Source organism: Epinephelus moara, chromosome 7, assembly GCF_006386435.1.
Source record: "Epinephelus moara isolate mb chromosome 7, YSFRI_EMoa_1.0, whole genome shotgun sequence".
Taxonomy (NCBI): domain Eukaryota; kingdom Metazoa; phylum Chordata; class Actinopteri; order Perciformes; family Serranidae; genus Epinephelus; species Epinephelus moara.
This window is the reverse complement of record NC_065512.1, coordinates 1,427,217-1,441,670: the sequence shown is the minus strand read 5'-3', so window position 1 is coordinate 1,441,670 and position 14,454 is coordinate 1,427,217. Positions and strand designations below refer to the sequence as shown.

The window sequence follows — 14,454 nt, the reverse complement described above, 5'->3', positions numbered from 1 at the left end:
GAGCTGTTTGTGCAAAACTGTCCAAACAGTGTAAAAAGAACAAGAATGGAAATGTATCTGCACTATGGCACAAAGACGTGCTTTAATGTAACACATTTACACCCACTGGCCACTTTATTAGGTACATTTATTAGGTAGGTTGTATGGTCCATATTGACATGATGACATCACACAGTTGATCCATGATGAGAATCAGCCATCAGAAGATGTATCTCTCTCTGGGTAACTATCCAGCATTAAATCAGAATTGAAAGCTCCACCATAAAATGTGAGCACATTAATGTGCCTTCATCACTTCATATTGTTCTCCACCCCCCGCTTCATGAACACATGTATATATGCATATATATTTAATACTTATTCCTGTATTTATTGATAAATTCATTTATTAATTTCCACATTTATTTACACATTTGTTTTTTCTGTATTTCTTTATTGCTGTACTGATTTATTCCCATATTTATCATACTCATCTGAGAAGTGTTTCTTGACTCAGATCAGTGGAGATTAATTACATTTTATTAATGCTGTCGGCAGCATTGAAAGATGACATTTAAAAAATTGGACTGTACAAAAATAATCAAAGAAAGTGAGAAATGAATCAGGTAATTGAACATTTTTATAGTATCTTTATAGATTTTATTATTATTATGTATTTCATTCATGTTTTAGACAGTGACTGACTATTTAAAAGAATAAAAAAACGTGTTTGTCTGGACACATACAGCATATTAAAATAACAAATTACACTCTTTTTTTACCATTTATCTGTGAACACAGGGAAATGTAAAGGTGGCAAGGGCCCACTCTCTCTACCGGCCCCTCCACCCCAGGGGCCCCGGTGCAATCACACTGCCTGCACTGTCTATATTTACGCCCCTGGCTGACAGGTATCTGAACAAGATGATGACGTGCCTGAGGTTGAGGGTTCGAGCCCCACTGATGCAGAACAAAGGTGTCACTGCTCACTCAGACGCTGTGGTGTGATGTGTGTGTTAGAGACACGTGGTTTCTAAGGTATTCATACTTTAACAAGTTATAACAAGTTAGTTATGATCCGGGCAGTTCGTGTTGTCTTCCTCCTCCTCCTCCTCCTCCTCAGTGTACCCTGCCTCAGCAGCTGTCCTGTCTGTGCTGCAGCAGGAGCTCAGAGTTTATTATAAAGTTTATTCTTATTCAAATGTCACAGATACGGTGCTGTACCTGCGCGGAGGTGATTCTCCCACATTACTAACATGTATGATCAACAGGTGAGCATGTTGTAAGTTCACCTTTGTCCTGCTGCAGTTCATGATCTGTTATCAAAGTCCACACTTGTTCTCAGAGGCTGGATCTGTATACCTCGCGGTGCCACTGCAAACAAAGAGCCATTATTTCCACCCTGCGGCCCCGCACAGCGCACACTGACGCGGCCCGGAGCTGACGCGCTTCTCTCGGCTCCTGCACACAGACTGCGCCGGTAACATGTTCCGAAACACGCTGCTGACTGGACTGAGACTGAACCGACGGCATCATGACGGGATTCACAGAGTCACAGCCAGACTGAGTGTGAAGATACATGGAGACATCCACCGCCGAGACGCATCCACCTCCTCCTCCTCCTCCTCCTCCACCACCGTGATGGCTGACAGACTGAAGACTATAGATGATTTAGGCGGCCCGAGTCTCCTGACCACCCTCAACTGGCTCTTTGTCAAAGGCTATTTCCAAACGACGCAACAGATGCAGGCGAGTGGGATCAGGAGGAGAGAGGAGGGGGCTGTGCTGCTGTTGTTGTTGTTGTTGTTGTTGTTGATGACGACAAGTCACTGCAGGTGAAGTCAGATGAAATGGGATAAATAAGCTTTGACATTTTGGCCTCTTTGAATTTTAGCAGCCAGTCACCAAATATGTTTTTGCATCGTCACTGTATCAGTTTGATTTGTCTGAGTTCAGATCAAGTCCAATGTAGGCTAAAGCAGGGTTAAAGAGAGCCAGAGCTGACCTCAGTGCTGTGCAGTGGAAAAAGAGAAATAACACAACAAACCCCAAAACATGCAGAAAAGAACCAGTAAAGAGAAAGTAAAGCACAAAATACAAAGATCTGAAAATAAAATATAAAAGATAATAAGTTGTTTACAAGCGAGCTGCAGCGAAGGGTATCACAGCAACCATGATTAAAGTATGTTGAATTTTATTAAATGTTTGATTCATAATCAAAATAGTTTCATAATACACTTTATTTTTTATTAAAAGGGGGACTTGTGTGATGCATTCAGGTACAAAGGGACATTTTCCAGCATCAGGTGACATAAAATCATGACCTGTGCTGTTGTGTGCCACCTTGTGATAATACAGCCTCAAAGTATTATGACAACACTAACTGAAGGTTATGTAAGATGGTACGTTGACAAAGTTCAGATGATCACATTATGTCCTTCTGCACAGTGACACGTTTGCAGGTGGAGTTCAGTAGAAAGAAAATAATTTCTGTGTGAAACTGCAGCAACAAGGTCTGTGGATTTGAGCTCCACAAGCTGAGTGTCATCTAGTTCTGTTGTACTGGAGAGAAGTAAGACATCTCTACGGCCCATATCTCCAACACTCTGCAGCTCACACCTAAACTGTCTCGACCAGAGGTGTCAGACTCATTCTAGTTCACAGGCCACATACGGTCCGATCTGATCGCAGGTGGACCGGAGCAGTAAATCACTACATAGTGTCGTAAAAATAACAACAAAGAAGTACATTTTTAAAAACACTAATCCATTTACAAACAGATGACAAACAGCCTGTGACGTCTTCAGAAGAATAAATGCAATCTCAACAATATTTCCACAGTCTGCTGCTCACAGTCATTACATGTGCGTTAGTCTGTACATTTCCACTGCTGTGTCGTGATCCTGACGTCACCAAACTAAAGTGAGAGAAAGCTGTGTTGAGCTGAGCTCTGTTCTGGACTCGGGGTGAAAAAGCCTCTGAAGAATGAACAAAGACAGCTTCTCAGTGTTTGACCTGGCTCCTCTCAGTCTCCACATGTGCGTCACTGTTAGATGTGCAGGTTCATCCAGTGGTTGGACCCTTTGGTGGGCCAGTTCTGATCTAGGCTGATAAACAGCGCTTTAGCTGCGAGGAAAAATACCATAAAACTTCAGTCAGTAGCCGGGGCTGTTATTGGCTCCACAGGACTTTAATTTGTTTCACACAAAACTGTTGCTCAGCAAAGATCCAGATATACAATCAAACTGCTTATTTGAACCAGTATAAATATTACTTGTATAAAAATGTGGCTTCAAATAACATATCAGTTATATGTTATGTTATGAGACTTGTTTTACGGCACCCACCATACTGACACTGCACCACTTTATCCTGTTAAAACAATATTCATAACTGGTGCTCATGGTTTTAATAAAATAAAATGAACTAACGATGTGTAGCATCTCCACGTTGACAAAAGTTTAACCATTTATATCTGTATGTGCAGTTAGAGGAGCTAACTAATGTTAGCTCAAGTGGGTAGTTACCAACCTGGTTTTATACATCCAAAGAAAAATTAACTACTTGGAAACCAGACCAGGCCTCTAATAGAGACAGGCCTCTAATAGAGACAGGCCTTTAATGGAGACAGGCCTCTAATAGAGACAGGCCTTTAATGGAGACAGGCCTCTAATAGAGACAGGCCTCCAATGGAGACAGGCCTCTAATGGAGACAGGCCTTTAATGTATTAATTAATTTGTATTTATTTTGTTTAATATGCACTGTCACTCTTCACAGATGAAGTTCCTAACCGAAAAATAAAGTTCTTTGAATTGAATTGAATTGAATTGAATTGAATTGAATTGAGTCAAGCCTCTAATAGAGACAGGCCTCTAACAGAGACAGGCCTCTAATGGAGACAGGCCTCTAGTAGAGACAGGCCTCTAATGGAGACAGGCTTCTAATAGAGACAGGCCTCAAATGGAGACAGGCCTCTAATGGAGACAGGCCTCTAATAGAGACAGGCCTCTAGTAGAGACAGGCCTCTAATGGAGACCGGCCTCCAATGGAGACAGGCCTCCAATGGAGACAGGCCTCTAATGGAGACAGGCCTCTAATGGAGACAGGCCTCCAATGGAGACAGGCCTCTAATGATGGAGACAGGCCTCCAATGGAGACAGGCCTCTAATGGAGACAGGCCTCTAATGGAGACAGGCCTTTATTTGTTTATTTGGGCTTTTTATGGTGTGTATTTTTAATTTGGGGCAAACCGTCCCTTTGAGTTATGTTAGTACGTTGAACATCTCATAACTCTGATAACTCTTTGCTCACAGATCGAGCACAGCAGGATGTACGGCCCTCTGTGGAAGTCAAAGTATGGCCCTTTGGTCGTGGTGAACGTGGCCAGCGCCGAGCTGATAGAGCAGGTGCTGAGGCAGGAGGGGAGACTCCCGGTCCGGACAGACATGCCCCACTGGAGGGGCTACAGAGAGCTCAGGAACAAGGCCCACGGCCCCCTGACTGAGTGAGTCATCCTCTAACTTTACATCCACTCTGTGTCCAAAACGCTGGGATCACAATCTTTCAAAGTAACGATAAAAATGAACCCGAGGAAAAAGGAAAAAGACAGTGGAGATGGGTGTTAAAGAAAAGTTGTGGATTTATTTTATGGTGTACATAAAGTCTAAAAATAACAAAAACTACTTTAGAAGTAAAGAAAGGCAGAAAAACTGATTAGCAAACAAACACAAACAAAGAGAAGAAACACAGGAAACCAGCCAAAAAAAAGGTGCACCCACCTTTCACCCATAACGTACGACACAAAATACGTCCATAAATAACCCACTGTGAATTTTGAAGCTGTTATGTATCTTAAAAAAAGGCGGTTGCTAACTACAGAACGTCATCACGCCGCACAGCCTTTTTGTGGTAGAGAATTGAAGTGAAGTGATTTTTTTTTAAATTAGATCGTGAAGGGTCATACATTTTCCACCAGTCACTTCGAAAAGTTCAAGGAAAAATATTTGTGGCTACAGGGGGGGATCAAAATAAATAAATAAAATAAAACCGAACCAGCCACCCTCCTCCTCTGATAAGTTAAGAACAGTCCCTCATCAGTGCATAAACCACAGACATCATGCAGCCTGGTTGGTATATTTTAGTACATTCCCTAATAGACCCACAGTGGGCTGGGTGCTAACAGTGACTGTGGAGCATGACACCAACCAAGAGGAAATTATTGGACCTGTAGCTGGGCTTCTCGGTCGCTGGTAAACCGCGTTATCTTGCGGTGGCCATAGTGCTCCGCCGTATTCCTGTCTGTGACCCCCGTTCAACCCACAACCAGGGTCTGCTGCTTTAATAGCAGAGCAGTAGCCCTGTGTGCCTGCTTTCGCTGGTCTGGCGCTGGCTGGTTGGTGCAGCCTGGACCCAAATGTTGTTGTTGCCATGTGCGGAGCCTGGGCTGCCTACAGAGACCGGACTTTTTCACAGCATATTCAGAGGACACGTAGCGAGTGGATCGTGAGGAGATGTTTGCTGTATGTGACATATGACTTGACTTGTGACTTGCTTGACCTGAGCAATGACTCGACTTGACTTGCTTGACTTATAGCAGGGACTTGACTTGACTTGCTTGATTCTCACCACAACTAACTTGGGACTTGCTTGAGACTTGCACATGTGTGACTTTCCCTCATGTCTGGTTTTTGGACAGTAATGGAGCACACTGACGGACAAGTGGATGAATACACAAAAAAAATACCTGTCAGTAGAATCGGTTGGTTTTTGTCTTTCTATGGAATTTGCTGATGAGATTAAAAATATCAGCAAATATCACCTGACTCATCCAAACAGGTGAAAAAAAGTTAAATAGGCTTTGTCAGGTTTTGGAATTGGAGAACTCTGACAAACAGGATGGCAATAATCTAAAACTTAATGGAAAAATCCCACTGGCTTTCTGATTAGGGAACCAGGGCGACGCTAACGTCCACATCGGCCGACAGGGAAACATCATCTCTGCAGCACTCTGTGGTCCCTTTAGTCAAATGTAATCATTTCCAATTTAAACTGGTATCATTTCAAAGTATGCAAGCTTCCAGTAAAATATTGCTCACTGTTAGCAGAGCTGAAAAGAGGCGAGACACTTTGGAACGTGCATGACGTCACATCCTTTGGATTTTACCAGAAAATTCAAGTCCTTTATAAAGAAATCAGTCTGAAGGCTGATACAGGCAGCTGACAAAGACGTGGCAGGTCTCAGTTTTTAAGTTACGTCACAACCCGTTCACCCACTGCCAATAAAAAAACATGTTAACATGTAGAACCTTTTGTACCTTGATAAGGATTGTTCCAGTTTGACTTGTGCAGATGTTACACAGCTTTATCTTCTTTTTCTTTGTCCTCATTTGTAGAATGGGGGCCAACTGGCAGCGCATCCGCAGCATCCTGAACCCTCGGATGTTGAAACCCAAACATGTCTCGTCCTACTCCAACACCATCAACGATGTGGTGACAGACTTCATCGCCAGACTGGCCTGGCTGAGGGAGACCAGCGGCGGCGGAGTGATGGTCAACAACCTGACGGAAGAACTCTACAAATTTGCTTTTGAAGGTCAGCAGAGGTCAAACCAAAGAACTCAGCTTTTACAGATAGTTAAAAACATCTTGATCAGAGGTCACTGCAGGTCACAAAAACATGTCACTGAGCAGTTTCTGCTTAAAGGTTTCTCACATGAATGAAAGGAAGTGCTCTCACTGACATGGAAGATATTTCAGGCTCAACGTGTTCTACAGTTGGCTTTTTTAAATTCCTGTCAATCTTCACAAAAATAGGGTTGTTCGTTCATTATTAAAAGTCAATTCCCAAAAACACAGGCCATAAGAAGCAAACTGTGCACATGAACGGTACAGTTTATCTCCAGCACTCAGCCTCTGACCTCATACCTTTGTTCAAATCACAGCCGTGCTGACACTCAGTCCAACAGCACGGCTTCCTGTGTGATATTTTATCCAGCAGTTCCATCCAGTGCCATCTATCAACAGTGAAAGTGACAACAGCTTCTGATTTGTTTGTCTATTTAATGATTTATTTGACTCTGCCAACACAAATAGTACAGCATGGAGACTGGGACTGGACTGTTGCCAAGCAACGCAAACATTCCAATATACTTGCTTCCTACTTTGTTTAAACTAGGTCCACACATCGTTTCGACGCTGTTACTACCTCCGGCCTGGAGGCGAGACAACTCTGTCTGCCCATTGCATGACTGTACCTTTATACAATATCTGTTGCACTTGATAAGAAGCAACATTGTGCATCACTTTTCTTGGACTTGTCTAAAGCTTTTGATACTGTTGATCATAGTGTTTTAAAACTCAGACTGCTCAACTCGGGACTTTCTGAACAAGCAGTTGCTTGGTTCTCCAATTATCTTAGTGACAGATCCCAGTGCATTAAGAGTGAAGATCTATGCTCAGATACTGTTTCCAAGGGTGTACCACAGGGCTCTGTATTAGGTCCACTTTTATTTACTATTTATATAAATAATCTGGGTCACAGTGTGTCAGAACCAGGTGCAAATTTTCATTGTATGCTGATGACACAGAGATTTCTTGTTGTGCGTCAACTCTTGTACAGGTCATTGAATCTTTGCAAAATGTTTCTAATGTGGTTCAACATACCTTACTGAAGTTGAAACTTTTGTTCTCAACGCAGACAAGTGGAAACTCATGCTGTTCAGCAATGCCAGAAATGGGCCACTAAATGTTCCTTCAGTGGTCACTCTTGATGGTAACATCATAGAGGTTGTAAATTGATATAAATACCTGGGCATCTTGATCGATGACTCCCTCACGTTTAAGTCACATGTGATGTGCTTGGTGAAGAAGCTGAGGTTAAAGTTGGGGTTTTATTTTCGCAATAAGATGTGTTTTTCTTTTCATGTGAAAAAGCGTCTTGTTGCTGCCACCTTTTTACCTGTACTGGACTATGGTGGTCTTTTATATATGCATGCCTCTGCACAATGTCTTCAGCAGGTTGATGCAGCCTACCATGCCTCCTTGAGGTTCATTACAAACTGCAAACCCCTCACTCTCCACTGTGAGTTGTACTCTAGGGTAGGATGGTCTGCGCTGGCCACGCGTAGGATGTGCCATTGGTACACGTTCATTTATAAGGCTGTTCTTGGTCTGCTCCCACATTATCTGTGTATATCTATTGTGCAGAAAGTGGGGCAGTACTTTTTGCGTTCTCAAGACCTCTTCCTGCTTAATGTGCCATTTGCACGCACTGATCATGGTAAAAGGGCTTTCAAGCATTCTGCTCCTTCGTCATGGAACACACTGCAGAATGTGTTAAAACTTGATAATCTTATTACTTTGACTGCTTTTAAATCTAAAATGAAAGAAACAGAGTCTGAATCCTTACAGTGTCAGTGTTTTGATGCATCAGTGCTTGATGATGTGTATTCTTGAGACTGTTTTTATGTTTAATTCCCTGTATTGTTGTTTTTGTTGGTCTGGAACTGCTTTTATTGTTTATTGTTGCTGCCTGTCTTGGCCAGGTCTCCCTCACAAAAGAGATTTTTAATCTCAGTGGAACTTCACCTGGTTAAATAAAGGTTAAATAAATAAATAAAATAAATACAGAACGGCGAGGCGGCAGATGTTCCAGCCGTGAACAGACAGTGTAGAAGGAGCTTTACAAAGAACACTTCTGCAGAAGCAAGTGGTTCTGGGTCAAACCTTAGCCCTTCAGGAAGAAATGAGGCTGGTCAAATCACTGTGGGCCAGTAAAACGTTAAATATTTTCCACTGAGATCTCAAGTAGTTCACAGATGGACAGAAACGTCCTGGACTCTTTCACTGCCGTCTGCATGACCTCACTCTGTGCTGTAAGATCAGTGTCACAAACTTGCCTCAACCTGAGGTCCGAGCACTTTGTGATGACTGCAACAACACATTGATCTCTTTACAGCATGTGGGCGGAGAAGAGAGTCAGTCAGCTGTTTGTAGGTCAGTCTGTGATTGTTGACTTTGACACAGTTGTCCTTGACAGCTGATTAGATAATAACAAGGTAGGTTCAGGTGCATTGTATGACCTTTAATCAGCATTGTTAAGCCCCATTAGAACAGGGTTAGTAAGACACAGGAGCCGCAGAGCATTTACCACTAACAGTATATTTACAGCATATTTACAGCGTGGTATCACTTTTACTGAGGTTACTGATCTGAATGCAGAATTTTGTAATCAAAAGACAAAAGACATTTTTGCCGTAACTCAAGAATTACTTTGCCAGTTGTAACAGAGCTTCACACAAATGTCTGACAGGACATGTATATACCCAAAAGGTCAAAGGTCAACTTCACTGTGACATCATAACGTTCTGCTTAAAACACTTCTGGCCCTTAGTCAGCGTCATAACTCAGGAGCAGAAGACTGAACAGATCTGTGCTGTTGAGGGGAAGATGTGTGTGAAGTATCCATGTTTGACGGGTTTGCAGAGGCATCAAACCTTAAGGTTGTGATTCTAGTTTTGAATTTCCTGTCACGCCAGGAGAACACTCTGGAAAGTGTGTTTACTTTAAGTTTATTTAACAGAAAGTTCTTCTTCTTACAGCCGTCTTAGTGGCACCTCTCCGATCCCTGGGCACGTGCCGCAGTGTTTGCACACAACAATAAACCTGCCCTTATAAAGTGTTTAGAGAGCGCTGCCTATGCTTGTTAACATATGACAGTATATGTACGTGACAATAATAATCATATATGAAGAGGCCCAAACCCTGAATATCTTTGGAGACGATCTCTGTTTATTCCTAACAACTCTGACATCCGTCCACTTTCATCTGCTTATCCGGAGGCCAGGTCTCGGGGGCAGCAGGCTGAGCAAAGCACCCCAGACGTCTCTCTCCTCAGCAACGCTTTCCAGCTCCTCCGGGTGGATCCCAAGGTGTTCTCAGGCCAGATATCCTCAAGCGTGTTCTGGATCTGCCCCACGACCTCCTACCGGTGGGACACGCCTCAAACAGCAAGAGGCAAAAACCAAATCCTCCATCGATTACAACCGTATGACTTGGGGCCCTACACAAATTAGGTGACAGAGGAATATATTCGCATATGATACAATAAGTTTAGGCTGAAAAATGAACTTATAAACAGCTTAACAGCACTAAAACAAGGAAATTATTATGAGAGCAACGTCTCTTACCTCTCCCATGGAGTACAGCAGCAAAAGGGGAGAGGAAACAGTATCGAACGTTCCACATACCTGAGAGTGTCAGGTAATAGCAGCTGAAACTAATATTGTGTAATTATAATACTTAATAATTTGACTTTGTTACACATGTTACTGCTGTATAACTGACCTTATTATATAATGATAGTAGAAGTATGACTATTAATACTGGTGGCAGGAGGCATCAGGCAGGACCACAACCTGCGATCCAGGCGTAGCCACGATTCGAGGGAAGCTGTGAGACAGTGAAGCACAAAGGCTTCGGAGAGGAAGCCGAGTTGGTGACATGCAGTCAGAGGACGTGGATGTTAGCAGATGAAAAAGAACCAACTCTTTAGTTACCAACGTTCAGTGCATCTGGAGATCATTCAGTTATTCGTTCAGTGTCAGTAAGTGCTTATCCTGTTCAGGGGCGCTGCAGCTGATCTCAGCTGACACTGGATGTCAGGCCTGACACAAACATCTGGAGTCTCTTATTTTTCATCTTAACAGAGAAATTAAGTGAGAAATGTAAGAACGTTGCTGCATGAGTCCCAGTGGCACATGTGATGGACTGACATGACTTCACTAACTCTTGGCAAGAAAGTGATCTTATCTCCAGAAAACGTCGTTCCTTTAAACACCAGCGACCTCCTCAGATGGTCTGTTTACTGACTGTGTGCTTTAACAGCGAGGGGCTGTTTAACATGACCGATGACACACATTCTTTACATGCTCAAAGTATGTGGACACACTCGTTCACATACTTTTGTGTACATGTGGTCTAGGACAGGTTTTTTTCCTGGTTTGGCCCCTGGGTTTCAGCGAAGAGAAATCTTTATGCTGCAGTGATGTTTTACTGTAGACAACAGTTCCAACATGATAATGTCCTCTGGGTGCCATGTTGAGGTGTCCACATACTTTTGGCCATCGTGCATGTGCTCTGTGCAGGTTTTAATCAGCTCACCTGTAGTGTCCCACAGGAGCTGAGCAGTCTCTGTGTAACAGCCGTGTGTTTGAACGCAGGGATCTGCTCCGTGCTGTTTGAGACTCGTATGGGCTGCATGAATGAGGTCGTGCCCGAGGAAACCCAGAAGTTCATCTTCTCCGTGGGGGAAATGTTCCGCCTCTCCCCCATCATCGTCCTCTTCCCCAAGTCCGTCTGGCCCTACATGCCTTTCTGGAAGAAGTTTGTGGCGGTCTGGGATCATCTCTTCAAAGTTGGTGAGCAACATTATATTTATTGTGTATATTTTTTTATATCTTTATTTATTTTGCATATTCTATAAATAAAGTTTTATCTTTGAGTTATTACAACCAGCGACTCTGGCGTGCAGCATGTTACAGAAGGACGGCTGCTGATATTTGATATGTAGCAGATGATGTTCACAGTCGTCAGTGATGGTTTCTGATGAGTTCAGATTCATTTATGCAAAGCTGTTTTCTAAAACATTAATATACAGCATGAGTCCAACATTATCTGCATGTAATTCTACAAGTCAAGCAAATTTCTTGAGCCTGCTCCTTTATACTGTACAGAAATAAACCCTAACTGAAACAAACAAAAAACAAAAAATACACCTCAGAGTTTGGCCACACATTCACCTGTCAGCACGTCACAGTTTGTGACAAGGTTGAAAGATCATTTTATATACATCATATCAAACTGAGTTAAAAGGAAATCAAGAGCACCACAATCCAAGCATGACCACTTTATTAGGTACACCTTGCCCACACCAGGTTGGACCCCCTTTTTAATTCTTGGTGTCACAGATTCAACAAGGTGCTGAAACATTCCTCAGAGATGTTGGTCCATATTGACATGATGACATCACACAGTTGGTCCATGATGAGAATCTCCCGTTCCAGCACATCCCAAAGGCGCTCTATTGGACTGAGATCTGGGGTCTAATTTATAAAACAGTGCGTAGGATCTGTACTAAAAATCTACATATGTACAAAAGCCAAAAATGTAGTGCGCCAAATATTCAACAATCTCTACAGTCAGGTTTCCACCTCACCGTCTGCATCGCCAATAACCCGTGTCCAAAATGTTCGTCAGCATGGGTCGAAGTGTTGTTATTATAGGGTTATAAAGGTGCCCGAGGCTTCTGGGTTCAGTTCTTGGTCTGGACCACAAACTCACATGGGTTTATTTGGACGACATCTCTGAACATGGAATAAACCGTCTTAAGTTGGATGTTTTCCCTCAGAGTGCTCTGAGCTTTTTTTGAAGTCCAGGAGAAAATGTGGGCATTGTGCCTTTATGCAAACCACCGATATGTTTCATCTTATCAACATTTCTATAGTGACATAGAATATGAGCTGACTTCATGAGGTGAAGGTGGATGGTGTGACACAAAGGTGAGAAGCCTGCTAACCTGCAGACTGCTGCGCAACACTAACACACAGGCGAGTCATTGCTGCGTTTTCCTGCAGCACCAAATGTGGGTGTTTTTCAGCGACCTGTTTCCAGTCAGGATTGTGACAACAACAGCACATGTTTGAAGCCAAACATGATCTTTTCCTAACATTTACCAAGTGGTTTTGTGCCTAAATCTGACCACGGCATTTACATTTCAACATTTCTGTTACACAAGAACATACAAATGGAATGTGTCCTTGGTTTGCAGAAATGTATGATGCCAACATTCAGGGGCGTAGCACCAGATTCTGGGTCCTGTGCATACGCAGTCTCTGTGGCCCCCTGCTCGTCCTCTCTTGATCTCTTTCATGCAGCACCGGCCCGTGCCATAGGCAGCATAGCCGAATGCTAAGGGCACCGTCATCCATAGGGCACCAAATGTGCCGGGACCGTCACTGCTTTCATGCACCTTTTGAAATGCATTTATTTATCTATTTATCTATTTATTTATTTCACAGAGTCAGTTTGCTTTTGTTCCTTTTCCTTTCTTTTTTATTTTTTTGTTTTGGAACCCTAATTTCCTTTCTTTTTTGGGGGGTGGGTGGGCGAAGACATGACGTGTACGTTGGTGCTCCAGCACCACAAACAGTCGCTCATTTGAACAAAACCGTTTTGCGCCTCAAAGGGTCAGGACAAAGGACTGTTCAGCTCATTGAATTCAGTTATGGCTTTAATTACTTGGAAATAAAAACGCTAACCCATAATTAACCCAACCCAGTCGTTTTGAACTTTGTGCAGATGGTACCGACGTGTAACACTGAGTTTAAACTTCTTTGTGAGGCAGATCTTTGGGAGCAGTTGTGCTTTGTTGTTCTGTCTATGAAGCAATGAAGCTGTATGTTGCTGACAGGATACACTGTGACTGTAAACTGTCCAAGTGTGATTACTGTCCCCAGTAAGAGTCACACCTAAAATCAAATCAAATCAGGTTACTTTGTTTCTTATGATGTGTGTTAATAAACTGTCAGTGTCACTGTCACTTAAAACATGTTTTAAGGAGCTTGACAGTTGTGCATCCTGTTTCCCAGGTACAGTCCTTGGACCTCATGTCAGGGGCCTTGTTGTGTTCATGTTCTCTCCACTGATTAATGTCACAAAAGTTTACTACAGTTCAGGCTTCACGGCCATCTGCATTAGCAAATCATTTTAAGGTTGCTATACCCTGGTGACTGTCTAAGGCCCAAAGTCCACCATTCACGTCTGAACATGATCCCTGCCTGCAGTGTGTTTATTTCGCCATCTAGTGGACAAGTGAGGAGCCTGCTGTGTTGGCTCTGCTGTGAGTGATTGTAAAGGCTGAATGATCTTGTGTCTCACAGCTGAAGATCTTGTGCAGAAGAAAATGGAGGAGATCCAGGAGAGGGTGCACCTGGACCAGAACGTGGAGGGAGCGTACCTCACACACCTGCTGCTCAGCGATCAGATGACGGTCACTGAGATCCTGGGGAGCATGACCGAACTCCTGCTTGCAGGAGTTGACACAGTGAGTGGAGACTGTGTGTGTGTGTGTGTGTGTGTGTTTAGGTCCAGTGTGTCAGGCTGAGGAGGATGTATCGTCAGAAATGAAATATAATACAATCTGTGTGTTTTCTTCAGTGTACAGTCAGCTGAAAATCAGAATCTTTGTGTTTTCGTTCCCTCAGAATGTCTGTGTTCCACGTTTTTCTCCTCACTGACTTGGTCAATCCATGTGAAATTTGGCACAGTGGTAGAGGGTCATGGAGGATGCCAATGAAGCAATATTACATCAATTGGCCAAAGGGGGGCGCTATAGCAACCGATTGAAATGTCAAACTTTGAATGGGCATATCTCATGCCCCGTATGTCGTAGAGACATGAAACTTTGCACAGAGATG

At 43.1% G+C, this 14,454-nt stretch overlaps 1 protein-coding gene across 1 annotated transcript in view; it reads left to right on the top strand.

The window, feature by feature from the left end:
• Nucleotides 1-342: 342 nt before the first annotated feature.
• LOC126393340 (sterol 26-hydroxylase, mitochondrial) overlaps nucleotides 343-14,454 on the top strand; it is an 18,648-nt gene continuing 4,536 nt past the window's right edge. The window contains exons 1-5 of the mRNA XM_050049458.1: nucleotides 343-1,728; nucleotides 4,294-4,484; nucleotides 6,373-6,572; nucleotides 11,200-11,397; nucleotides 13,918-14,081. Coding sequence (XP_049905415.1) covers nucleotides 1,465-1,728; nucleotides 4,294-4,484; nucleotides 6,373-6,572; nucleotides 11,200-11,397; nucleotides 13,918-14,081 — 1,017 coding nt within the window. The 5' untranslated portion in view covers nucleotides 343-1,464. The remainder of the gene's footprint in view (nucleotides 1,729-4,293; nucleotides 4,485-6,372; nucleotides 6,573-11,199; nucleotides 11,398-13,917; nucleotides 14,082-14,454) is intronic.